Here is a 12,286-nt window from a genome sequence, read left to right as displayed (position 1 = left end):
CCCTTGAACCGAATCAAACATTTCTGGAGTGACCTGAAGATAGCTGTGCAGTGACACTCCCCATCCAACCTGGCCTGAGTTTGAGAGGATCTGCAGAGAAGATGTGCCAAGCTTGTAGTGGCATTATCAAGGCTGTAATTGCTGCCAAAAATGCTTTAAAAAAAGTGTTTTATTTAACTAGGCAAGTCAGTTAAGAACACATTCCTATTTTCAATGACGGCCTAGGAATAGTGAGTTAACTGCCTTGTTCAGAACGACAGATTTTCACCTTGTCATCTCTTCAATCTTGCAACCTTTCAGTTTGCCGCCCCAGGTAGCCTAACCCCTGTGCTTCAACAAAGTACTAAGTACTAAGTATTTCATTTGAAAAAATTCCCCAAAACATTTTTTGCTTTGTCATTATGGGATATTGTATGTAGACTGACGAGGGGGGAAAAAAACATTTGAATCCATTTTAGAATAGAATGTGTAAGAGTCAAGGAGTCCGAATACTTTCTGAATGCACTGTATATTCAGTTATATTTTTTGTTTTATAGGTTGGCACATGAACATACTATCCTTCATGTTTGGCAGTTATATTTCTATTGAAGTATTTAGACTAACTAGAGTATTTAAATCATGTGTGGTTTATTTGTTATGGGGTGAGGTTATCTCTGTGTATAGCATAAATTTGTGTAACAAGACTTTGCGATGCTCTCAGAGAGATCATAATTGTTTGTACGATATTATATTAATTCAAATTATGAAAAATGTACCTTTGACTCTTTCATTGTCCATACATGCCGAAATCGCAACGGCCTGCGTATTCTCGAACACATTAAATCTGAGTTATATCAGCCGCCGTAGATTCGTGACGTAATTTTCGCCTTCGGTTGTGATTGGCCGTTTCAATAGTCGCGGGCTACTTGAACTCAGAACAAGCAACTTTTCTGCATTAATATATATTTTCAGAGGACAAGGGACTGTATCTAGGTAAAGGTTGCGCGGTGGTTAGCTACATTTATTGGATTTAGTCAAACAGCATGGCGAGCTAATGTCGGTTTTCATGCAGAAGATGATTTTGTCTCAACGTTAAGTAGTGTTTTAAACTTGCAGCTCAGAATTACGTTGTTGCCATCAACACCCCAGACTTGTCTGTGCGATATCTTATGCAACTGTAGCTAGCTTGCTAACACAGGTAGCCTCTTTGTGCTATCTTGTACAATTTGTAAATTCGTTTTTATATTCATTGCAGTATTTCTTTACCAAGTTTTTATTTTCTTTGTAGCAAAGTGGACGTTTCTGCAGTGACTTGTTTGAGCCAGAAACTGAGAATAACATGTCAGAAACAAACCAAGGACAAGGAAGCGCGGTTGACGTTCCGCTGCCAGAATACCAAAACCAAGAAAATATGCTGTCCAGACTGAGGGGTCCAATCAAAAACCGGGCAGACAACCAGGAGAACATTGTCCCCAAAGCCCCACAGAGAACAGTTCTGGGAGGTTTGCAAAACAATCAATGCAGCAATCCTCAAAACACAACACAGGTTAGTAATTTCTAGCTACAAGCCAGCGAACACTATACAAACACTTGTTGCCTAGCTATCATAATTGGCATGTAGATTGAGCTAGGTTGTTACCTACCAAAAATGATCACCTTAGGACAACACTCATAATATTAGGTCATATTTTCACGGCCAAGAGTAGTGTTTAATTTACATCTTATTTCATATTCACCTTACGGTATTCAAAGTTTGTATTGTTAATGTCCGCTAACTAGCTTAGGTACCCTCCTAAGTAGTCCGCCATTTTATGCGGTCAACGTCTTGTTAAACGTCTTGCTTTCTCATGCCTTTCTTCCCATTTCATCAAATGATTTATTAATTAGCATGACATGGCTGGGTGGAACTGACTCAATGTTGAAACCATGGGCACTGAAATATTTAACCTTTCATTTCAGTTGCTGTCCTGCAAAAATGAAAGTGAAGTACCTAGAAGTTATGCAGAGAAGCTGAGTACCAAGCCGCCAGCTTTTCAGATTCACCTGGATGAGCCAGATTCGGCTTTCTCCAGGAAAATGGTGTCCTTCAAAGCCAACCCTTCCATAGAGATGTACCCCCTGAAACTGAACCCTACAGTTACCTGTCTCAGGCAGCCTCTGGCTTCTCTTGACATACCTGCCACATGTGTGTCTAACATGGATCTTAGTTTTGGTGGTGAGTATTTGTAATACTCCTGGCCAAATGATTGAAAATGTCCCTTTACCCTTTATAACACGGAGGTGCTCATGTTAATGTTTAATGTGTCTATGGATTAGAAAGTCACAACATTTTCCAATTCTCTATATAGATTGTCCCATGGATATGTCAGTTATTGAAGGGGAAGAGAAGCCAGTTCACATGACTGCGGCAACAGAGTATGCTTCAGAAATACATGCGCATCTCAGGGAAATGGAGGTGAGCAAACCCATTCATTGTTCAGTTGTCACACAACTCACTGAACCAGGACTGCAGAGTTGTCCTTTTGTGCTCTTGTCCCTAGGTTAAGTCCAGACCAAAAGCAGGCTACATGAAAAAGCAGCCAGACATAACCTACAGCATGCGGGCTATCCTTGTTGACTGGCTGGTGGAGGTTGGTGAGGAGTACAAGCTCCAGAACGAGACTCTATACCTTGCTGTGAACTACATTGACCGTTTCCTGTCTTCCATGTCAGTCCTGCGGGGGAAGCTGCAGTTGGTCGGAACCGCCGCCATGCTGTTGGCCTCGTAAGTGTTGTCAACCCCACAGCATCCTTATAAAGGGATTGTTCACCTTTTTGTGTGCCGTGTAAACCAAGTTATTTTTCTATTGTATAGAACTCACTGTATTAGGCCTTTCTCCCAAATTAATAGAAAAGGTTGGCACCAACATCTGACTAATTAAACTTGGTTGGAACTGTTCCTTCAAATGAAATTCAAACCTAGAGATGAAGTACTCCTTTACTTGATTGTGTCAAGCTAAGCAATGTGTGCTTTGATCACTCACTGGTTTTCATTCAAATGCAGGAAGTTTGAAGAGATCTACCCCCCAGAGGTGGCAGAGTTCGTTTATATCACAGACGACACCTACACAAAAAAGCAAGTGTTGCGAATGGAGCATCTGGTGCTTAAAGTGCTCTCCTTTGATTTGGCCTCTCCCACCATCAACCAGTTTCTCACCCAGTACTTTCTCACCCAGCCTGTCAGCAACAAGGTGGAGAGCTTGTCAAGGGTGAGTAGACTACACATTGTAGTGGTGTTCACAGCTTGTAATTTAAAGTCCTACTCTAATCTGTTTCACTTCATTTAATACTTGATTTACTTAACAAAAGGCACATCTCAATAGGTGGTCCAGGTATCACAACATGGCACAAGTGGGAGGGTGGGCCTTCTCTATCTCAAACGGGGGGGAGCTGATCTCATCAGTCCTTATCAGACCAACTCCTTGAGTGCCCTACTCCCTGATGTTTGCAGTTGTCTAAACACTATTTTGCCTAACTTTTTTTTTTACCCTTTAGTGTGTACTACAATCAATTTATTCTTTGGATATCACTTCAACAGCGAACAAAAACAATCCATAGAGCTTGTCAAGGTTGAAATTGTTCTATAGATATTATTATTTTTTGTCTTAAATGTTGTCTTTGTTTCCTTAGTTCCTAGGGGAGCTCAGTCTAGTAGACTCGGACCCATTCCTGAAGTACCTCCCCTCTCAGACTGCTGCTGCCGCCTTTGTTTTGGCAAACCACACTATAACAGGAAGCTCATGGGTAAGTTTGCATTGCTGCGCTAAGTGTTCTAGCAGGGTAGGAATTTCATTGCTCACCGGTTCGGCCGTGAAGCCCAACTCAAAATAAAGCATAAATGTAGAATCTTAAACAGGTCTTTGCCGGTTTTGGTAGCTGCCGCTAACAGGAATTCTCTCCCTGTAAGTATATATGCCACTGGCTCACACTGTCTAGCTCCCTGAGTAGTCCAACATTCAACTTTTTTGGCCTTTTGAACCTCATGTAAATATGGAAGGCTTCAGTAATAGAGGCTTTTTTTAGTCTCACTTGCTGCCTAAACTTTCCTATTGATGGGCCATAACGTTTATGTTAATTCACTTTATCACAACTGAGTGAACTTTGTATAACCAAGATTTACAGCTGCTAATGTTCTTGGTGCATCAACCAATTAGTCACTGGCGGTCAAGTGGCCGTGTAACATTTAATTCTGCACCTAAACTTGGCACAAACTATTATTTCCACCTTGCTGAAGTTAGTGCTGTATTAAGTATGCTTTTGTAAGATTTATATTTGAAAAGTGCTCTATTCCCCTGTTGACAGGTTTGCTTACTGACCACATGGGAATACAGACTCTCTTCCCTCAATGTTGCCATGCTTTTCAATTCCCAGGCTCCACCCTGACACGCAGTCTCTTGATTGTGTTTGATCTTTATTTTCCACACTGAAGTTTAAGCTTAACATTCTCCTTAAACATCCGTAGCATGAGATTGTCATACCCTGAAAAGACGGGCCTGTTCAATTGCAGTATTTTATTTATCCATATTTTTTCCTAAATTCGGATCTTTTGTCAACTGAAATCTTAGCCCTAAATTAGAATGAAATGATGTGCATTTTTCTGACTTTTTTTTTTAAAAATTTCAGTCCAAGTCTCTGGCAGAGGTGACTGGCAACTCTTTAGAAGACCTGATGCCATGCATAGAGGATCTGCACCAAATGTACCGCAATGCTGCTACGCATGCACAGCAGTCGGTGAGGGAGAAGTACAAGTGTGCCAAGTAAGTACACCGTATAGAATGGATACTACTTGTTCATATGGTAATTTTCTAGATTTCTATTAGCTTGAACATAATGGTTGGTCTGAATGAAAGCATGTTGGTTGTTTCTACCATAGTGTTTCTCTCTCTCTAGGTACCAAGAGGTCTCTCTCATCGAGCCCCCGGTGAAACTGTCTTTGGAATGATTTTTTTTGTGCATATTTATTTTTTAATACACGTCTCATAATGCCGGAATTTCAATAACTGAACTCATGGCTGCAGTCTTGGATGTGGACAACATTTTTAGATTTTTAAAAAATGTGCATTTTATATGTACATTCCTGTAGGATGGTTATTTTATGCTTGATGCAGCCCTGGGCTTTAGTGTCGTTAATCAAGCAATGTCATGTTTCTCTTCTTACTAGACAAATGTTTGCAGTGGTTTTTAACTGCTTAAAAGCTGTAAAGATTAGTCTCACTTTCTGTATCTTTGTAATAAACCTGTAGCTTATTTTCCCCTCTGCAACTAATAGATACTTTTGAATATTTCCTGACAAATCTGGCTAACCATGGTTTGGTTTTCTATGACAACTTTACTTTATATGGGTTGTCTGGGTGTGGTTGATTTGTTATTTTTATTACACAAGTTAATTCTGGATAATGATATTCTAGTATAATTTGGAAGCTTAAATCTAGCTAATTTGACTCAACATACTGCGAAAGTTTGTCTGCCTCTTTTCTTTATCTTAAATCACTTGTCTCATGTCTTGACATTCATTGGTTAACAATTAATGACTCATCCGCTCTGTATAATGTCTCTTGTAAATAAATTCCATTCCCACAGACCCTTGGTTATTAATCCTTCCTGTTTAAAATGTATTGTACTTCATACTATTCTGGAAGAGGTTCAGGGTAGTAGCACCATGTAAGATGGCTTTCTAATTTGAAAGGAAAGTTTCAAATCACAATTTGTGGGTGGCTTCAGTGAAATGTCAGTATTGCATGTCTTGTTGTGGCCTCTTGGGGGCAGCAGAACACTACTGCTCCCTTGCCTTAGTGCAGCATTTCCCAAACGCAGTCCTTTGGACCCCAAGGCACTACACCACTGATTCAAATAATCAAAGCTTGAGTTCATTTATATGAATTAGCTATGTAGTGTTAAACCAAAAACAAGGACTGAGTTGGGGAAATGCTGCCTTAGTGAATACATTTTCACCCCCAAAAAATGTTCACCTCCATGCAGAGAAATTTGAGTAACAACACTGATTTTGTTATAGCGCAAATAGTCTGGTTAAAGTAACATGGGGTTTCCAACTAGTCGCTTTGTCCTTTTTAAAGTTAGCTTTTCAAAATGTCTTACCATCTGTAGATATAATTTGTTCTGTATTATGAATAGGTTACTGTTGTGAATAGGTTGTCTGTGTACCCATTGATTCCCTCAACTTGTAGAGGAATGCTTTTAGTTACATGTCATGGTGATAGAATGGAAGTTCAATTGCCTATTTAGACAGGTTCAAAAACGAACTGTGGCTGATTCTGTTGCAAAATTATTCTTAAATGGAGCTGGGAGGGACTTACCTGAATCTGTCCAATAAACACTTGGCTTAGTGATTACACACCTGGTTTCAGTGGTAATCACACTTCCTCGCCACTATCCCGTTTGAGTTATTTTACTTAAGTTACAAATGATGCTCTATGTAGCATGTCATCTGCTAGGAGACGACAAAATAATCAACTCAAATATTGTAACTTAACTGAAAGTCCTCAGCCACCAAGCTCTGGTTGAAAATCATGACTTAGTCATTAAAGCCATGAAATGTAGCTGAATACACATTTAAACAACAGCAGATTGTGGATTGTTATTTTTAAATTGAATGGGTTTTTTTTGGGGGGGGGGGGGTGCGCGTTTCAATGATACAGGCATCATGCAAGAGAAGGTGTATATGAATGCTTGAATTCATGTCCTGGCGTTTGAAAAATAGATCTAGACACCTGTGCCATAAATGTATTATGGTTGGCATCTGGCTCTATTTTAAAGCCACCATTCAAAGCCTGGGCTCCCATTTAAATTGATGTAAGCTGCGTAACAGATACATTTAAGGGAGATATGATTGTTTCAAAAAATGCTATTTGAAGATTTCACGCAAGATTTAGCCATCAGAACTCCTAGTCCTAAAGAAAGGAATGGCAGTTCTTCACAAAGGCAACACAATTGTTTCCATTCTGAAGATGTGATATAAAACGAGCAGACTGATCATGTCAAATGTCTTATGACAATTTAACTACACAATGTTTCAGTCGAACTGCTACTTCAATGACCACATGACGATTAAACATGTTTTCTGTTCCAAGCTGGCCTGTGATTTGATTCTTTGCCTGCAAGTGAACAGGTAGCCAATGGCAGTGAGGGGGGCTTCTTGCTCTGTGTGTGTGTTCCTACGTGTGTGTATGCACCGGTGATACATTGTTCTGGCTCTGCTCTGTATGGCGAGCGCTGAGTACAGAGCCCAGCAACAGAATGCTTACCACCCATTTACCCAGTCTATCTTTACGGGTGCACACGTCTACACTATGGACCACTTCTCCTCTAGATAACGATATGAGACAACTCAACAGGAATATCTAAGGAAAAATAAAACCATGGAGGGAAAGAAAATTCCCAAAGCAACCAGCCGCAATGATCTAACATTCTAAAATGACAACCATGACCACGCCTCGGCACCACTCCAAACGCTAAAGGATCCTGAACGTGTTCAGGGGGGACTCCAGAGCTGACCCATGCCCTCACCGAGGAGGTTCTTGGTGGCGTCCACCTCGCTGCCCATAGCCCTGGGCTGGGGATGGAACCTGAGTGTGTATTTGGGGCTGTTGCTCCTGCTGCTTCTGCTCATGCTGCTACTGCTCTGGATGCTCCTCAAGCAGCTGAGGAACTCGGTGGGGTCTAGTCTGCAGCCCGGACGCTCTCTGAGGGACCCTCGCCATGGTCAGAGAGGAAACTATGTCGTATGAGGGAAGAAGTGTGTGCTGGCTTTGTTGAACTGTGTCTCACAGCTTGTTGGACGGGAAGATGGTCTTCTCCACATCAAGAATTGTATTGGACTGTGCCAAATACTTTGTTGGAAGGAAAGGCTGTCTTTTCTGAAAGGGCTAAAGCTCTTGTCATAAGAAAATGCTTTCTTAAGCGGTGTCAGACTTTGCTGTAGACCTGTCATAAGGAACGATAGTATTTTCTGAAAGGGTGTTGGACTATCCCTCACAGCGTGTGGAAAGAAAATACTGTTTTCTCTTGAAATCTGATTGAATGTATCCTAATGGTTTGTAGAACACTTACATAAAACCTTCCACAGAAGTGTGTTTGACTGTGCCTCACAGCTTGTTGACTGACGAGCTACACACTACGGAGCTTATAACCTGACATAAATTGCTTATTCTTCAGTCTGTTGAACAATGGATCGTAGAAACCAGAGAAGTGCTTCAGACTGCTTAGTTGTGTCTAACAGAGACGGTGACTCAGCAATCCTTGTTTCATCATCAGTGTATGTGTTTTATCTTATTTATATGTATGTATTGTACATAATGTTTTCACCATTATATCAGTATATATTTTCTGAAGAGTGCATACAGTGTAAGATAGCCTACAATGTTGAATTTCTGAGAATATACTCTGATATTAAACGGATAGTTCACCCAAATTGCACATTGATTTCCTTACCCTGTAAGCAATCTAAGGTATGGCAGCAATCCATGCTTTGGTTTTATTTCCCTGGCACTGTTTCCTAATGCTAATGTTTTAGCATTTGTGGCACGAAACCCATTCATGTCTTGATACGGTTATTAGCATTTTTCGCACATCATGTTCAAATCATCTAAGTGACTGTTGAGATTCACAAAAAAATGTAGATACTTTTGGATGATTTGGACATGATGCCCAAAAATGCTAATATTGGTACAAGGACTGGTACAGTCTCTATCACCATTAGTTATTGATATCTTCATGCAATTTGTACTGCACATAAACATACCACACATATTAACCTACTTCTATTCATCTTTTATTAAATGCATTTTCACAGTCACTTTCAAAAATCAACATTACCAAGAGAAAACACGCAAGATCCAATCTGCATTTTGATATATGCTGATTAAAGCAATACATTCAGGATGGCAATTTGCACTCCTCTCATCTCAATGGTGATTTGGTTGGAGAGTATTGAGGAAATGTCTCCAATGAAATATCTGAGCTTGAAGTGAGCTTGGCCATTTGTTTAGGTAGATCTACCCCACAGCCATGTCAAACCAATTACTGAATGAGTCCCTCTAAGAAAAGGGTAATATATTTAATGTTGTACTGCCTTGGGCATGGATATATGTAACTAAGGGTCTAACCCAATGGTCTATATAAACCCTGGATTGCTGACGCTATGTATTGGCCATTGAGAGGCTTTTAAGCCACCGGTCGGCCATATTGGCTCTCCCTAGTAGGAGCAGTCCTCCATAGAAATGAATGGAATTCAACAGTATTTAATTTAAATGTTTCAAGGACAAAATTACATCTATTTAAGTATTTTTGTTGTAGTGGGGAAAGCAGCACTCTAAATACTTTAAGGAAAATGTTGAAATTTGTATGTTTAGATCACATAATATAATTTAAAAGTATGCATTAAAGTGTCTGTAATAAAATAAAGGTGTCAGAAACTAACGTAGACATTAATACAAGCATTTTTACCCCTTCCAAAATGGCTTTGGCTTCAATACAGAGCCCCATGTCAGTCATCCAGGGTTTATACACATCATTGGTCTACCTCTTCCAACCCATGCTGTTTGGATGCTCTGTGTTTTGCCTCTATAGGAAGCTGTGTGTGTGCATGCGCCTGCAGGTATGTTTGTGTATGACACAACATTTTTAATCCATGAACATTTTGTTTCTATTAGATTGTTCACCGTTACGTCGGTACTTCGGAATGTGCTTGATTGACAATGTAAGCATTTCTGTGTTTCCCCAGAACATGTCATTCAGTAGCTCTTGAGTTCATCATGTACATGCCCATGGGGGTGCCAGGTGTGTGTGTTTACTATGTTGTAATGAAGGGGAAGATTTTTTTTTCAATGAAAGACTACAGCTAATCAATGATGTCCTCAGCTCAAGGGTTAATGAAGCTCACAACAACAAAATGCATCCTTGACTTAGCTCCGTTGTAGTCCCATTTGTGTCATTGTATATTTGTATATAAATACACTGTCACAAATGGCCTTAGGCTCCATTGAATGATCAACATTGTACCTCAGCAAAAATACTCACGTGGCATCAATATACAAAACATTATTCTCTGAATAAAACAATTACAATGGCAGGAAGTTGTAGATAAATAATGACAAAATCTTCTTGTTTTCACCAACAACGCTTTATTTAATATGGGCAAGGATGAGTTATTTTGTGCTGCACTGCTTATTTGTTGCACTGAGATTTAGCAACAACCTTGACAAGAAACGTATGTTTTATATTCCTTTGCCCATCACATACACAACCTAAGTGGGATTACTTTAACTATCATGTGCCTAAACTAACCACAGAGGCCCAAACCTCTAGACGTCAAACATCATAACAGTCAAGGAATTTGAACAGTTCAAATTCCTTGGTAACAGTGGGTCCATCCACTTCACTAACTAAAGCCACATAAAACTGTAGATAAGGACTCAAACTGGGCATAGGGACACATATGGCTATGATGAGAATTCAGTATGTGACCTGTTGGGTACTATGTTCTGTACAATCATGATTCATCAATGTCACGGCTGATGGTGTGTGAGCCAACACTGGAGGCGTCACAAAGCATCTTTCTATTTTTCTGGGTGGAGGCGTTCAGTGGTTGACTCATGTCGTCTGTCACCACTTGGTCATCTGCAGGTCTTAATAAACCAAAATACACTTCTCTTCTCTCTCCATGGTTTTAACCTTCGTTATAGTAACGATAACAGATTCTGCACCAGTCAACACATATCTGAGGGGGTGATTGAAGTAAACACTCCAACAATTAAGTAATTTGATATTGAAGTTGATGGATGGATGAGCAACTGAATGAACAAATGAATCAATATGGTCCGAAGGGGTGTGGTACATTACTAATATACCACGGCTAAGGGACCTTAGCCGTGGTATATTGGATATATACCACAAACCCCCCAAGGTGCCTTATTGCTATTATAAACTGTTTTAACAATGTAATTAGAAGAGTAAAAATAAATGTTTCGTCATACCCGTGGTATACGGTCTGTTATACAACAGGTAGGTATAATCCTGACTGCTAATTAGTTAAAACCACATTCCAGACAGTGTCTATTCCACAAGTTCCCGCTGGCTAAATCTATGACTTTAAAATGCCTATTTACTCTGTTTCATCTGACTGTGCAACCCACTGTCTCATCAGCACTTTATAAACTTGATCTCCACTATAAAAAGCATCTAACTTTTCTTTTAGACTACCTAGTTTTTAACAGCGGAGATTTGTAAAAACATGTCTGTCTGTTTTTCTGACATTTGCAACATTGTTTCAAATTTAAAATTTGATCTCCAGCTGTCCAATAGTAATGAACATGTTGGGAGTTGGAGTGAGACAGTCTCAGCCAGTCAAAATAATGAATCAGCTGGCATCATTTTTATGGATATATACAAAGAAATGTCAATTGAAAAAAGGTCAAACGAAAGGAAGTGCAGCTAGTTTGCAGTCTTTCCAGCTTCAGTTTGAAGTGATTGTGTTAGCTGTGTTGTTGGCTAGCTCCTCTGAACAATATTTTCCTGACGAGTGAGCACATTTTCTATGCCAGTCGAAATCGCAAATCATAAATTCATTGTTATGGATGTATCCAAATAAATGTCACTAGAAAACAACTTAAACAATTGCAAATGCGGCTACTTTGCCATTATTCTGGCTGCACTTTTTGATGTAACCGTAAATTAGCCGTAGTTGGCTAGCTAGCAAGCAAGGGATTAGAACATTTGCCAGCCAGTCTGGCAAACGACGTCCATAGATACAGAAAAAAAAAGACTGAATGACTGTGTCGAGCCTCTAGCAACCAAACCGATAGAAAGAGGACCAGCCAGCTTGGGTAGCAACGTTAGATTTGTGTCGGGACTATATCTTGTGAAAGGATGAAGTAGTATGAATTAATTCATCAAAATAAAGTTAGTGAAAATGTTAATCATTATTTGAATATGCTGGTAACCTGTTGTATAAAAGTGATAATGCCCTCGAAGCTGGTGCTTGGAAGATATATTGGCATGGTTTGATGGCCCGAGACAAAGCCTAACAACACTATGCCAATATATCTTCCAAGCACTGACTTCTCAGGCATTAACACTTGGATATATCATGGCTTTCAACCAATCAGCATTCAGGGCTCGAACCACCCGGGTTTATAATAAGCTTTATACCATCTGTAATGTGATGACTGGACAGCTATATAAAATGGAGCAGTGTTGTGAGTGATATGTTTAGGATATTTTCCTTCAATTAAAATAATTAAATTCATACCAA

General features: G+C 39.7%; 1 protein-coding gene across 2 annotated transcripts; it reads left to right on the top strand.

Moving 5' to 3' along the window:
- The first annotated feature begins 843 nt into the window (after nt 1-843).
- LOC139366016 (cyclin-A2-like) lies at nt 844-5,589 on the top strand. 2 transcript variants are annotated; one of them, XM_071103095.1, is made up of 9 exons: nt 844-972; nt 1,268-1,525; nt 1,939-2,194; nt 2,328-2,434; nt 2,520-2,743; nt 3,023-3,227; nt 3,649-3,762; nt 4,642-4,775; nt 4,909-5,589. In XM_071103095.1, exons 2-9 carry the CDS (start codon nt 1,319-1,321, stop codon nt 4,958-4,960), a joined length of 1,299 nt encoding a protein of 432 aa, XP_070959196.1. In that variant the 5' UTR covers nt 844-972; nt 1,268-1,318; the 3' UTR covers nt 4,961-5,589. The 2 variants fall into 2 exon arrangements, with proteins under 2 accessions (XP_070959196.1, XP_070959195.1); XM_071103094.1 differs by having other exon boundaries at nt 844-1,177.
- The last annotated feature ends 6,697 nt before the right edge of the window (nt 5,590-12,286 follow it).

The sequence above is a fragment of the Oncorhynchus clarkii genome, chromosome 14 (assembly GCF_045791955.1).
Source record: "Oncorhynchus clarkii lewisi isolate Uvic-CL-2024 chromosome 14, UVic_Ocla_1.0, whole genome shotgun sequence".
NCBI lineage: Eukaryota > Metazoa > Chordata > Actinopteri > Salmoniformes > Salmonidae > Oncorhynchus > Oncorhynchus clarkii.
Note: the sequence above shows the minus strand (reverse complement) of the source record. Positions and strands in the feature narration are given on the sequence as shown.